The 14,425-nt window shown below is 37.4% G+C and overlaps 1 protein-coding gene across 1 annotated transcript in view; it reads right to left on the bottom strand.

Moving 5' to 3' along the window:
* THADA (THADA, armadillo repeat containing) overlaps positions 1–13,404 on the bottom strand; it is a 103,896-nt gene extending 90,492 nt beyond the window's left edge. Inside the window, exons 1-15 of the mRNA XM_009278407.2 lie at positions 13,313–13,404; positions 11,840–11,934; positions 11,308–11,438; positions 10,390–10,538; positions 10,199–10,231; positions 9,305–9,357; positions 8,136–8,322; positions 7,407–7,501; positions 6,886–7,106; positions 5,187–5,878; positions 4,347–4,498; positions 4,047–4,202; positions 2,741–2,863; positions 1,688–1,811; positions 57–205 (exon numbers count right to left, since the gene is read on the bottom strand). Of these exons, the coding sequence (XP_009276682.1) occupies positions 57–205; positions 1,688–1,811; positions 2,741–2,863; positions 4,047–4,202; positions 4,347–4,498; positions 5,187–5,878; positions 6,886–7,106; positions 7,407–7,501; positions 8,136–8,322; positions 9,305–9,357; positions 10,199–10,231; positions 10,390–10,538; positions 11,308–11,438; positions 11,840–11,934; positions 13,313–13,388 (2,436 nt within the window). The 5' untranslated portion in view covers positions 13,389–13,404. The remainder of the gene's footprint in view (positions 1–56; positions 206–1,687; positions 1,812–2,740; positions 2,864–4,046; positions 4,203–4,346; positions 4,499–5,186; positions 5,879–6,885; positions 7,107–7,406; positions 7,502–8,135; positions 8,323–9,304; positions 9,358–10,198; positions 10,232–10,389; positions 10,539–11,307; positions 11,439–11,839; positions 11,935–13,312) is intronic.
* Between the last annotated feature and the right edge of the window lie 1,021 nt (positions 13,405–14,425).

The raw sequence follows: 14,425 nt of genomic DNA, 5'->3' as shown, positions 1-14,425 counted from the left end.
ACAGAACATTCATCTTCCATGAAATTACTATCTTTCAACTATTTTTAGTTACATACCTGTACATTAAATGCAATATCATGTAGTTTCATCAAAAGCTCAAATGCTAGAACTTTTACTTCTTCAAAAGTACTGGCAAAACACTGGATCAAAGTTCGGACACGAGTAGAATCAATCTCCTGATCCAACTGAAAAACTTGTGCCTCGCCTGTTCAAAGAAATCAGTGTCTCATATAGTTTTGATGTAATTCTTTCCAGAATAAGCACTGCATTCACATTTTGCTTAGCTGTACTAACAGAAGCATTGAAATGAAATTTCAGGTAAAGCAGTATTTTAATATTACTTACTTCTCTTAATAGGTCTTAAAATGTCATGTTTACTGTTGAAAAAAAGGTTACCATATCAAAAAAATGACTCTCAGTAATAGAGAAAGTAACTTATTGCCAAAACGAGAATCCCATTTATTCACATTAAATTCAGCATTGAAAGTAACCTTTATTTTAGCTTTCTTAAAAATTCTTTTCCTGGAAGTATGTAATATTAGGAAATAATTCCTCTCAAAAAAGGTTTAAAACTTCAGTGTGTTTTGGGTTTTTTCGGTTTTGGGGTTTTTTTGTCATAAGAATAATGCCCTAAAATGGAAGCCATTACAATTTTTTGCTTTTAATTTAAAGGAGTCATGGTTTCTGGCGACTGACCTAATGCTGTAAAGCAGCCAGAAATTTTAAGATGCAAACAAGTGCACCACATTCCAGCACAGAACACAACAGCAGCTAAATCTCCTTTACAAAAGTAATGTCAGGCTTCTGAAATCCTAAGGCTTCTGAAATCCTAAAGCTGCTATAACTAACTCCCAATACAACTTTCTAGTAAACAAACAAACAAACAAAAAAAAGCAGCAACAACATATAACAAACTTGCAGTAATAATAAAATTTATGTGTTCATGATTTATCAGGAGTTTTGAGAAAAGATGATCTACCAAGAAGGCATTTTTTCCTTCCTCTCAAAACGAGCTTTTATCCTACATATCTCATTTCTTTTAAAAGAATAAATAAATAGTAATTACAACTTAAGACTGAAAACATATTTTTATGTTGGCCATATGATCCAGACACAAGATTTAGCAAGACCATCAATACCCCAAGGCTCTAACTAATACTTCTTGAATTGGGGTTGTCATAACATTGTGAAGAAAATTTAAAGTAACAGCAGCACAACATCATAAATTGTCCAGTTAAGTGTTCCTCATTTAGTGGAGTAATATCATAATGATATGCAAGCCTTCTCAGTCAAGGGTTTTTATGGTCTCAACATTTTAAATTACATATTATCAAGATGTTAGAACAGAAAAAGGGGGTAAAGTTATCAAACTTACTGAATCTTGTCCAAAAGTTTTCTTCATAATAACAAAAATTCATTGAAAAACCTTGCTAAAAAACAGGCTATGCAAGAAAATCCCAATTTATGGAAGATATTCCACAGGCCATAAATATTTCTATTTACTTCAACATTCCATTTTCCAATAAAACTTACTATCCTTCCTTCGGGTAAAATGAAAGCAACACAGAAAATGCCATAGAAATTAAAGACTAAGAATACCATTTTAATTTGACAGAAATTAACTAGCTGGCATAAAAATCTTCTTCAATACCTCCCATTCCTACAGCCTATAAATTAGACTTCTCACCTTTTGGAACAGAAAATATTTCTGCTATTGATCCTAAAATACTTAGTGCAGAAAATCTGGTTGGGTGTGATGAACCAGGAAACAGTGCCTCGAAAAGTCTGTCGCATACAGATGACATGAAATCCTGAAAACCACAGAAGAGTTTTTAAGACAGGTTGCTTGCTACCCTACAAACAGAAGTCTAAGTAATTGAATTCGGGACATTCTGCTTTATATGTTACCCAAAAAATTATCACCTTACAGTTAATTTTGGAGGAATGGGAGGCCTATCTTTGTAGTACTGACAAACTTGTTGTTTCCTAGAGTAACAGTGAAGGCTGGACAATTTTTTTTTTTTTTTTTTAAAAAGTTTCCCTTCCCCACTCCCAGAAAAAGATGGCCATTGTATCAAAACCTTGAAAAGCAGTTGAACAAGAAAAGCAGAACTGAAGACAAGAAACAGTTTAACACAAAAAAAACGATTATGTGAGCCTTCAAATAGGAAAAAGGACAAACACAAAAGAAGTCTTCATATGGAAGTCTTCATGCTGAAGCTCTATCATTCATTCTCTCACTGATCATTCTGGAGAGCTAGAAAAAGGCTGAGGCTCAAGGGATCTCTATTTCAAGCCCAAGTAAGGCACATCATTTAAAACTTGCTACTGAACTGCCAGCAGCTGACATTTACCAGAAAATTTTAGTTTGGACTGGGGGTACAACTCCATTCCTTCCCCACTTCCTGCTGTTTCAGTTCACATCATGGAACCATCCCTCAGAAAATAACCTTCATTGCTTTTGGACAAAATTAAGCTTAGAGATACCCTCCAAATACTAATGGGCACTCAGCTCGTCAGACAACAGTACATTTAGTCAAAATTAACTTGCACAAGTGCATACAGAGTGGACACGGTCCTCAGCACTCTTTTGCTTTACCGGTTTCTTCCTTCTGCACTGCACTATTTCCTAAGACAGACACAGCCTAACTTACCCAGAGGTGTTCTCAAGAACAATTAACTATCTTTCAGAAATGCTATCCCACCTCTTACCATCTGTATCTCTAGTAGTCTAACTTACTTTGTATTGCTGCAAAATCCCCAAAGGATGCCTTTTAGATGAGTTTCCAAGTAACTCCTGCTTGGTTTTATTTTGCTCCAATTTATAAAGCACCTGGGAACTTTCTTGTATCCTACAAAATAACTTTTAAAACAAAAGCAAAACACAGGTAAGGCAAGAACCATTGACAGATAAATAAGGGAAAGGGGGATTTTCAGCTTTATTTCCAGATTGTATTGCTTGTAATTTTCAAAAAGTTTGCATACAGTATAACATCGAACAGATCCTTCTCTCTCCACCCCAAACCCAAGTTTTTTGCTGCCTATTTCTCTTGCGACCAATCTTTTCCCCTCCCTCTGCACCTCCAACACCTTCCATCTTCCTCCTTAAATTCATGCCTAGTCTTCTCCTCCCACCTCCCCATTTTCTGCAGAACATATGATCCTCTATGAAAAAAGCTCAATTAATGCATGTAATTTTTATAGCTTCAGTGTCTCTTACAGAGTTTGACTCACCTCAGGAGTGCTTCCCCCAGCTCTTTTATTACCCACTAGTATTATTTCCTTTCTTATTACACTCCCTCTAACACAATTTTTCCATCTCGTATTCTTCGGTCTGCTCCAGGCAAGAATGGAAAGAGATGACTTCTGCTCTTTTGTTTCTGCCAAACCTATTCCCTCATTTTTCCCCTGTCTCAAATTAATTATTTTCTCCTTCCACACTGCTTTCTTTTGCCATTAACATCTTCCAAAACGTTCTTTATACATACAGTTTCCTCATTTTAAGCATATTCTTCTACCATGGTCTCCCATACATGACCTTGGCAACTTCCACAATGTTGACACACTCAATCCCCACAGCCTGTAACAGCACAGCCACATGTCATGCTGTTCCCTTAATATTCCTCTACTTTGTCTTCCAAGTCAGGTTGCTGAGGCTGATCAAGTGACTGCAAATTTGCCTGAGGTCTGGTAAGTTTACGTAAGCACGCTCTTAGTCCACAACAAAGGCACCACAAGGTTGATTGCTTACTCCACGGCACATTGCTTTGCTATTAGTAAAGCATGCATATGCTGACAGGTTAAGTAACACTCACTACCATCCATGAGCAAGTTACTGTGCCTATCGCTTAGTATTTTGTTTAAGCCATCCTTGCCTGTGATGACTTGCCATCATTCAGTTGCGTAATACATACAACATAGTCCTGGTCTTAAGAGCTTCTGCTCTTTCACATGAGCAACTTCATAACATAGTCAGAATTATTTTTTTAAATGCTATATAACTAACATAATAAGCACATTAGACATTGTATAGCGTTTTAAATTACCTTTCTCAGTAAAGAACATATCTGTTGCCTTACTGACGGAGACTGGCTGTTCAAGTTGTACATAATAAAAAATTGGATTAGTTCCATTTCTTCCATAGACACAATTTCCGTGCTACGATGGGTTTCACAAAGCAAACCTAAAGCATCAATGCAAACCTGAAAGATATTTAGACGTTAACCACAAAAGAGTTACAGATACCTATGATGACACCTTTGTTTTAAAACAGTGACAGCACAGTATTTAGGATCAAAGCAATTATTCTAATTTAAAGACACAAAAAAAAAATGTTGTCCCTCTACCTGACTGTGCTGATGAACTAGACCCTGTCTTATACATTCAGTGGATACAAGACCATTGTTCATGATATTTGAAAGTTCCAGGTGTCCATGAGCCCTGGCTGTTCTCAGGCATGCCATCAGTGCTCCAAGCGCTCCTCTGGTACTGCAGGAGCCTAAAGAAAGTGAAAAACAGTAATAATTATAGTTTGATTAACACAATAAAACAATGTACTAATTGCAATGCTTGTCAGAAGCTCCCCATACTTCCAACATATGACCCCTAGCCCCCTCTTTTATTTTCTACCTTGTAAACCCCAAAAGACACTCTGTCACAGATTCAGCTAGTTCCAAATTGCCTGGTTCCCAAAAAGCTTCTTCAACATATCATATGGAAAAAGGACCTTGTGATGTCTCACAAGCCATTATTTTAGAATTACACTCAATTATGTCAAAAACTACAAGAAAATCATAAGTCTTGTATCCACATATTGCAACAAAACCCAATCTGTAAAGCCCTGTTATTGGACATGCCTGTGTAAGAAATAATAGCAGAACAGGAAAAATAGCAGAAAAAAATACTGATAAGTAACAAAGCTTGGCACACAAACAGAACAATAAGGCAGTTAGAATACTAATTATTTTGCTCATGGCATGAAGACATACTTATGAATTCCACATTGAAATACTAACAGCAGTAATAACCATTTGGAATTTTTCTCCCAAATTAATTCTAACAAAATTAATAGATCAGAAATCACATTTCTGAGACTGTTTTTTTAAAAACAATCATAATTACAAATACATAAAAATTACAAATTACATAAAAAATCATAATTACAAATACGGTATTTATTTTCTTACCAAGGTTAGCATCTGCAGAAGCCTGAAGAATTCTAATCATGTAGCTGAGACTGTCAGGGCTATATCTGAGCAGTTTTGGTAAATAGTAATCTATTATATAAGTAGCTTGGTCATGGTTCCCTTCACAGAGTATCACAAGAAGAGGAGAAACCCAGATGTCATGCCACTGGTCAATCCAGGTGCTTTCTTGAAAACTCGAAGTAAAATGGGCTTTGTGATTTGTAAACATGGTTTCCAAAAGATCACTAGCATAGGGTGCAAGAGACTGATCATTCATCACATCCAAGATTTGTGCTGGAATTGTTCTGTCCAACTGTAGTATATTTTCAGTGCCCACACACTCCACAAGACAGCCAAGAGAAGCGTATTTCCCTTTCACGTGCCATTCCAAGCTTAGTAAACGCTTTGTCAGCCTTGCAAAGAATGGGTCTGATTTTTCATTGGAACCAGTAATTGTGGTTCGGTGTATCTGAAGAAGATTCTTGAATATCGATTTGGTTTGGTGTCTAACAGCATCCAGAGGGTGTTCCCAGTGTGTATAAATGTATTCCAGTAGCTTCCCAATTATGTCCGAGTTCCCATTAAGTTTGATTTTTAGATTTGGGGAGCCTGAAACGAGGGCAGCTAGTGCTGAACTAGTCCAAATAGCAAGGATTCTAGACAAAGACGTTGCTGTACTGGATTCTTTTAACCTTTTAAAAAGAATAAACAAAGAGAGTTCATTATTTGCATTTGTCAATTTAAAAAAAAAAAAACAACAAACCAACTTTATTTTAAAATAATTATTCATCACATTAGTTTACCTCACACTAAAACAGGTAAGGAAGCACTAACCACTCAAAGAAAAGGAACTAACACAAAAAAGGAGGTGATGAATTGTATGTTGCAAAGTGTATGCTCGGTCACTTGACATGCTGTTACCTGGTCACAGCTAAAACCCCTAAATATAGGGAAAAGAAACCTGACCAGCCACTACACTTGCTATTTGAAAAACAAAAAATAAAAATTAATATCCACACGCTAATATTTGAGCAGCATTATGTTACTGCATGCTTCTTGAAAATATAAGGAAGACTTTTCATTGCCATATAAACCCATAAAAACTGAGTACCGTATGTGCAAGAACAAAATCACAAAACTGACCTCCAAGGCAGGAGCAAAGGTTGAACTGAATACACATTTTAATCTCCTATCCAATAGTGCTGGTAGTCCATTAGATGCAAGCAGTCAATGCTTGCAAGCAGAAAAAAAAATTTAAAACTCATCTTACTTCAAGTATTCCACTCATTGGCACACTTTGTTTTCTTCTGTACTTTTAATAGCATAGGAGGTGATGTCTTGAAAATAAAGTTTATCTGTCTACATAACAACTGATTCTGCCATACCTTAACATCAGGTAGTTGGTAAACTAATCCCGCTTATGTTGGAAAAACAAAATTTCATTTTAGCATGCAAGAGAAAATTGTAACTTAGAACTATCTATGCAATATCAAGACATTATATTTTTCAAACTTATAGAGTTATTCTGAATACATTAAAAAAGGTGACACGATCTGTGGCAGAAACTAGTATCATTACACTGAAAACATCAAAGAGATATTCCACCAGGACCATATGAACCATGCAAAAATACAAGTAAAAAGATCAACCCCCTCCTCCCCCCAAACATGAAACAATACAAATCAAAACACAGGCTTACTCTGAACTCAAAGACAACAAGACTGATACGATATCTAATAATAGTTTCTCTCCATTTTCACCCATGCTGCCATTCTTCCATTCCAGCATAGCCAGTGCTCCATGGCAAAGAAAGAGAAGGACCGAGTCAGGGAGTTCTTCTGTACACAGAGTCCCACAGTTACTCACAAACCACGCTGGCACGCCTGCGTGTTTCATCGACCCAAGAAGCAAGTCACTGACCTGTAATAGCAAAATAACACCCATTACAGTATCTCAGCACAGGAGGAAAGCTGTTCTGTGCATAACTGCAAATCTTGGAAGATCTGAAGAGATTACCTGTACGTAGTTTTTCTCAAATTCAAAAACCTAGTTGTCTTATTTCATACAGCAAGGAGAGAATAAAGGATTTATACTCCAGCAGAAGACTGATACAGAGGTTGGCAGGTCCCGCTATCAGTATCAGCAAAGCCTCTGAACACTGGTAGCACTGCATAACAACACTATGACATTTCACAGTCTTTACCAAAGAAATACACTTACCAAGGAAGGTAATTCTTCAACTGGCTCATACATAGCTTTAGTAAACAGAATAACTGCCAGTCCTGAGGTAGTCTGAACAGTTTGCAGGAGAGTTGCTACACGACAGAGAAAGATATTTTATGTTAGAATGCAGCAAACATTGCGTGCTGGAACTATGTATCAAAATTATAAAGATGGTATTGAATTTTCCTAGACTACTTGTAGTTGTATAGTCACAAATGTGTAGCGTCCACCTGGATAGCAAGTATTAACAAATTTATACTCTAGGAAACTATTAATACCTTTTAACAGTAAAAAAAATATAGAACTGCCCAGTAAGAAAAGGACTGTGGCAGAACCTATTGACACTTACATTAAATTCTATTATACAAAAATACCTGTATAAGAAGTGAACACAATTAGTTATAGTGCACAAATAAATAGTTCTGACAGGATAGTTCATACAGATATATAAGTTTTTGGTAGACACAGACATTCGGTGAGTCTCAAAAGTATTTCTGTTAGTTTCTAAATTATTAGTAATAGCATTTACCTTGGTTTTTTGTAGTAGGACAAGTTAAACTGTACACTCCAAAATTATGATCTACAAATCATAGCTCGCCCATAAACCTCAGCAGTTCAATTTCCATTCAAGCTAGACCAAGTTTTTATAGGTACAAGTTGTGTTTACTACACAGACAAGACAACTGACTTAATAAAAATATTTGGTTTTGAATGTTACTATCTTACCATCCATTAGGAAGTTTGCAGAGCTTTTCAGTAAACTACACATACTTTGCCAAACAAAAGACTCATGGTGTTTCCAAAGACTTCCCTGGATATTTTCTTGTAATTTCTGTACAAGCATCATCGAAACTTTAATGGCTATCAGTAAATCATGCATCAACTGAGTCTGAACAATACAATTTCCATGATTCTTTCTGCGGGGGAAAAAAAAAACCAAACAACCAGACTTACACACAAAAAGGAAATGAAAATCATTCTTCACCAGCCCCAGAAAACTACATTCTGCCAACTTCAGATAAGTTAGTTTTTACCATTAATTCTATTGTTTGAGTTGACCAGATACGTAACTATAGGAAAACAAGAAGCAGACTCAAAGGCAGTGTTTTAAAAAGAAGTTAACACACGTAACGACAAGTTCTACTACAGTTTCTGCAGGTTCCTGTGACAAACTCATTCAATTCTGCCTGAGCAGAGCTGAACTTTTCCAGAAACTTTCCAAAGAGACCAACAGAACACAGTGCTGCTCCTTTCTCATTTTTCAAGCAGTTCCTCTGTGCGCAAAGCATATTTATATGATTCAACTTTCTTCTAACATGAAGACAGACAACATGTAAACTTTTCATGTACAAAACACTCCACTAAGCACCCTTCTCCCCTGAGTACATGATGAGAGACCACAGTGAAGAGGCTTCATTTTATGCAATGCTGGAAAACGTCAAGATAATAAATGATGACTGCTGTGACAGACTAAACAGAATATCAGTACAGAATTAAACACTCATGGAAAGTGGAAGAGTATTACTCTACCTGAATTTTAGTAAGCGTATCTATTAATTACAGTGTTCAGTCAGAATTCAGATAGCAGAACCACAACGCAAAGGCCTCCCTTAAAAGTAGTAGCTCTAACACAGTATCAGTGCCTTAACTCTTATTGACTCCCTAAAATTTCCCCGCCTTTAATTTTCTTCCTTTCCTCACTTATTTTGTATCATCATATTGCCACAAAAGAAACTCAGCAGCAGCTATTCTTTATTTAAAATAGGTATCATTGTAAAATGACATTCCCATCTTTCATCAATGTATGGCTATCAAAGTGATATTCCAAACCATACCAGATTATCTTGCAAGAGTGAATTAAAAACAGATTAAAATACAGCTTATATTGAATTCACTTGCCTGTTTTCTTCCTGTATGTCAAGTAGCGACTTCTGCAGAAACTGAAGAACTAGTAAAAATAATTACGGTATGAATTTATTTAAAAGAGAAACAGAACAGAAAAATTCCAGTAAAACAATCACACATACACATCGTACCCAGACACAGTTAACAGTTATCCATATAGTGGCATTTCTTCCACTCCATAAACAAATTAAATTGAAATTACAGTGCAGATCCAAAGATGCCATGCTAAGGCAAAATCTCAAGCTGGTTTGTGACAACCTGGTACAAAACGAGAGTTTCCAACCCACTTGGTCTAATCCTGCGAGGTATTGAGAGTTCTGGTTCCTCAATGAAAAGCTGAAATTACCAAGAGCTAAAGACAGAGCAGCAATAAAACATCCACAGGAAGCTGTGAACTTTATCTGCATGCTGAAGGCACAATGTGTCAAGTTATCCCATGTTACCAGCAGATCAGACTTCTGCCAATACTGCCAAACAAAATTCTTGCCACAGCAGGCCTGGGCTTGCTATGGTCAAGACTGGCTGTTAACAGCTCAGCGTTACCACATCCAACCTCATCATGAGGCACTGGACACAGAATACTTCACATAAAGTAGCATCAACTCCCCCGGCCCTTTAAGAATCACTCACTGGTACCTTTTCAGATTTATATCTAGGGCTGCTCAACAAAGCAAGATTGAGCCCTGGAAATTAAAGGTACAAATCAAGGAAGGGGAAGTCTTTGACAAAAGAGTACCATCTGTGGGGGTACTAGTTATTAAAAATTAACCAGGAGGAAATCATATCTGATAGATCTTTATGCCTACCTCACGTTACTTCTTCACATACAACCCTTCCCCCAATAATCTACAGTGAAACTTATTTAACTATAAATATAGCTTTACCTTCTTCAAACAGGTTCTTAATACTTGCTCTACCTAGAGAAAAGAAAATATATTTTAACTAGTGAATACTGGCCAGTGCTATCTGTTTTACAGAAATAAAGATGTAAACATTACTATTAGGTCCTGCACCCAGATGCAAACCAACGTTGAGCAACTTAAAACAGAAGACAACACATTCAGTGTCATCGTACCTAAGCTGAAGTCCTCCATACAGGAAGCAAGGTTGTCCAGTACTTTTCTGTACAAATATATGTCTGTGGTTTTCAGTTCTTCCCTAAGGCAGCACACAAAGCTTTGTATAGCTAACGTCATAAACCGTTCAGGAAGACCGTTCAGTGAACTGCAACAGTAAGAAACAGCGTCATCAGTTAGCTCACACCGAGGTGTTAAATATCCACTTGACTAAAGTCAACGTCAGCTAAAACTCCAATAATAGATGGATGTTGCTTCCTGCATGAAAACATATTCTGTTTTAAAACAAACATACACGTTCTGTGAAAACCTGTCAAAGGCGTGTAAAGCTCTGGCATGCAACCAAATACAAAATGGAAGCCCTGCATCTCTCAGTGGGACAACAAATGTTTTCGGACATAGAAATGAAGAGAGCTAACCGTTGCATCTTAAAAATATTAAGGTTCTCATAAATTAGCCAAAGAAATACAACAGTAATTTTGCAACAGAAAAATTTAATTGCAATAAAAATAGGCATAAGAAACCACAGTTTAGTTATGATTCCTCTGAACAGCCTTCTTTTTACATTGTCAAAGTTGAGATTTTCTTTTTTTAGACAGAAATATTTTAAATTTCTACTCTAATATTGAATTTTAAAATTCAAAGTGCTAATTACACACTGTTGTCTTTCTAGTAATGAAACAGACCAAAATAATACTTCACTTTGAAGTTATTTTTCCAATGATATATTGCATTATTTATAATTAAGATTTTTAACTAAGCAAGAAAGAAAAACAGTACATATTCACATATTAATACCACAAATTTTCAGTAATTAAACTACAGCAATTTGTAGTGAACAACAAATTACTGACTTCTACGTAAGGACAGCATTTAAAAAAAAAAAAATAATAAAGGCTTACTACTCAATTTTTTACCTTGCTAATACTTTTTTCAAGGGATTCTTCACACCCAATGCAAAATATGTCTCTCCTAAAATATCCAAACAAGCTTTAACCATGGGATCGCATGCGGAGTTTTGATCCATCTTCTTTACCAACGGCATAATCTATATCAACAGAACACATGACAACAAAAACTCTGGATATACCCTCATCATTAACAGAGGCAGAATTCCCTCTCATCCAAGTATATGGTACAAAACTGTCCTCTCTTTACCACATCTTGTTGAGTTTCAGGTGTTGAATAACGTTCCAAGAACACCTCTGATACCAAAAATATATACACACAAACAAAACAGGAAACTTGGTATCACTTGCCTTCCATCGTTTCCAGTAACTGTAGCCCTTGCTAATTTAAGTACTAGAACTACATTTCTACCTACTGCACGTGCAGCAGTAACAACTGCTTTTTTTCCTGTTCCCAGGAATGTTTAAAACATTACAGACTTTATTTTAGAATTGTATTTCCCAGTTACCAAAAAACACACTAACAACAGTGAAGCCTTACTTGTTTAATACACTGGATCTGCTGGATGCCATTGCTCAGCTGTGCGCAGTGCAGAAGCAGAGATGCCAAGTTTTGCTCTTCAGCCTTTGAAAACCCTGCATTTGGAAGAAGAGTCTCTTTTTAGCAAGGAATTACAATAAGCAGTATAAACGATACATAATTTAGAGTAAGAAATCACTGCTTAATTCTTAGGGTTTTTTCCTGTTCCAGTAAACCTACCGGTGCCACAATCCCTTCTTAAGTCACCTTATAACACCTTAACACCAATTTTTTTTTTTTCTAACCAAAAAAAATACAAGTTTCACTGCAGCGCAATAGTAGGCCTCATCTTCAGTATGAGTTGGAAGGGATGTCTGGAGGTCATCTGGTCCAACCTCACTTGCTCAAGTAGGGTCACCTGGAGCAGGCTGCCCAGGACCATGGCCAGACGGCTTCTGAATACCTCCAAGGATGGAGACTCCCCAGCTTCCCCGGGAAACCTGTGCCAGTGCTCAGTCACCCCCACATTAAAAAAAAGTATGTCCTGATGTTCAGAGGGAACCTCTTGTGTGTCAGTTTGTGCCCACTGCCTCCTGTCCCATCACTGTTCAACACGGAAAAAAGCCTGGCTCTGTCTTCTTTACACCCTCCCTTCAGATACGTTTACACATTGACACGATCCCCCTGAGCCTTCTCTTCACCTGGCTGAACAGCCCCAGCTCTCAGCCTTTCCTCGTAAGAGAGATGCTCCAGGCTCTTCATCATCTTAGTGGCCCTTTGCTGGACTCTCTCCAGTACATCCATGTCTCTCTTGTACGGGGGAGCCCCAAACTGGACACCACGCTCCAGTTGTGCCCTCACCAGTGCTAACTAGAAGGCAAGGAGCACCTCACAGTAACTAGTATTCAGACCTTGTATTACTCAGTTTTGGGTTTGTTTTTTTAAAGTAAAGCTCACTGGAAGTTTATCTCATCAAACAAACAACAAAAAAAAATCCACCACAAAATAAAAGAGCATTTGAACAGTATCTTTAAACCAAGTTAACTACAGGAAATACGAAGACTGGAAAAATACACTCAAGATGACCTCCAGAAATCCCTTCCAACCTCAATCATTCTGTGATTCTTTGAAATTCGGTGTTATGCCACATATTAAGGCTACTACTTCAGGTAGCACTGAATTAAAGGCCTGCAACTGGGATCACAAGTAGGACTTTCTGCCACCTTCACACCAATGGTAACACAAGGCAAAGAGCTTTCAAACCAAAGACACGGTGCTCTAAAGGATTCTTTTAACTCTGCCAAGATAAGAAGTCATTGTCATTACAAAATAAACCACAAAAAAAAAAAAAACAGCCAACAAACACACCCAAAACCCACAAAACAAAAACACCAGAAATAAAACATAACAAGAAAAAAAAAACCTGATCAGTTTCAGTAGCTACTCAAACAGAAAAAGAAATCACACATTAGTTCAGGAAGAAAAAATACTTACTCTGAAGTTTTTCAAGCTGCTGTTGATCAAGAATGAATGCATCTACCTGAATTTCTTTCTTTTTCTTTAAAACCATTTTTAGCTGATTAAGAGACACCTGCTCAAAAAAATAAACAGGCCACATTGTTTTAAAAGCATAATTACAAACACTTCCTATGATAATGGTCCTGAAATGTTTATTACATTATCTGTGCAATCATTTTTCTTTTTGCAAGATAATAGCTCTCTTTTATCAACTTCAACTATTTCAAGCATCTTGTCCAAAATTCACCCAGACTTCATGGCACAAAATGGAAGACAGAAAACGGGACTTCAGGGTTTGCTGGATGAATGACAAACTGTCTCACTGGCGTTTTTACTGTACTTGTTATGTAGCCTGTGGCATGCCCCTGGATCACAGTTTGAAGGTGTCATGCAGAAGCATGGGAATTACACCACAAAACTTCTGCTGCTCTGTTTTATTGTTCAAAACTCATTTAACTTGATTTAATGTAAAGTTAGAACTGTGTAGCAAAGCAGTTTAGTTTCTTTAAAACATATCAACCAGTTCTGTGTTCACTATAATGGAAGTTACACATAGCAAGTTATTTTTCTTCTTTAAGGTAATGACAACTCAATGTGCACTACAGCTTCACTGACTTATGAGCTCATTATCACTGAAGGGTTGAGGTTGGAAGGGACCTCTGGAGGTCATCTGGTCCAAGCCCCCTGCTCAAGCAGGGCCACCTGGAGCCAGTTACCCAGGACCGTGTCCAGGTGGCTTTTGAACATCTCCAAGGATGAAGACTCCGCGGCCTCTCTGGACAACGTGTGCCAGTGCTCAGGCACCCTCACACCACATCCGGTGCTTCCTGATGTTCAGAGGGACCCTCCTGTGTTTCGGTTTGTGCCCATTGCCTCCTGTCCTGGCACTGGGCACCACTGAAAAGAACCTGGCTCCATCTTCTTTGCACCCTCCCTCCACATATTTATATACACTGATAAGATCCCCTGATCTATTATCTAGTCCCAGTTGGGAGTGATCACAAAGCATAACCCTTTTTTTTTTTTCCTCTTCTGAAAACAGGTGGCCTCAGTCCTTTTCCCCAGGCAGCGGGCGCCACACGACATGCC

Source organism: Aptenodytes forsteri, unplaced genomic scaffold (genome assembly GCF_000699145.1).
Source record: "Aptenodytes forsteri isolate BGI_AS27 unplaced genomic scaffold, ASM69914v1 Scaffold130, whole genome shotgun sequence".
NCBI lineage: Eukaryota > Metazoa > Chordata > Aves > Sphenisciformes > Spheniscidae > Aptenodytes > Aptenodytes forsteri.
Note: the sequence above shows the minus strand (reverse complement) of the source record. Positions and strands in the feature narration are given on the sequence as shown.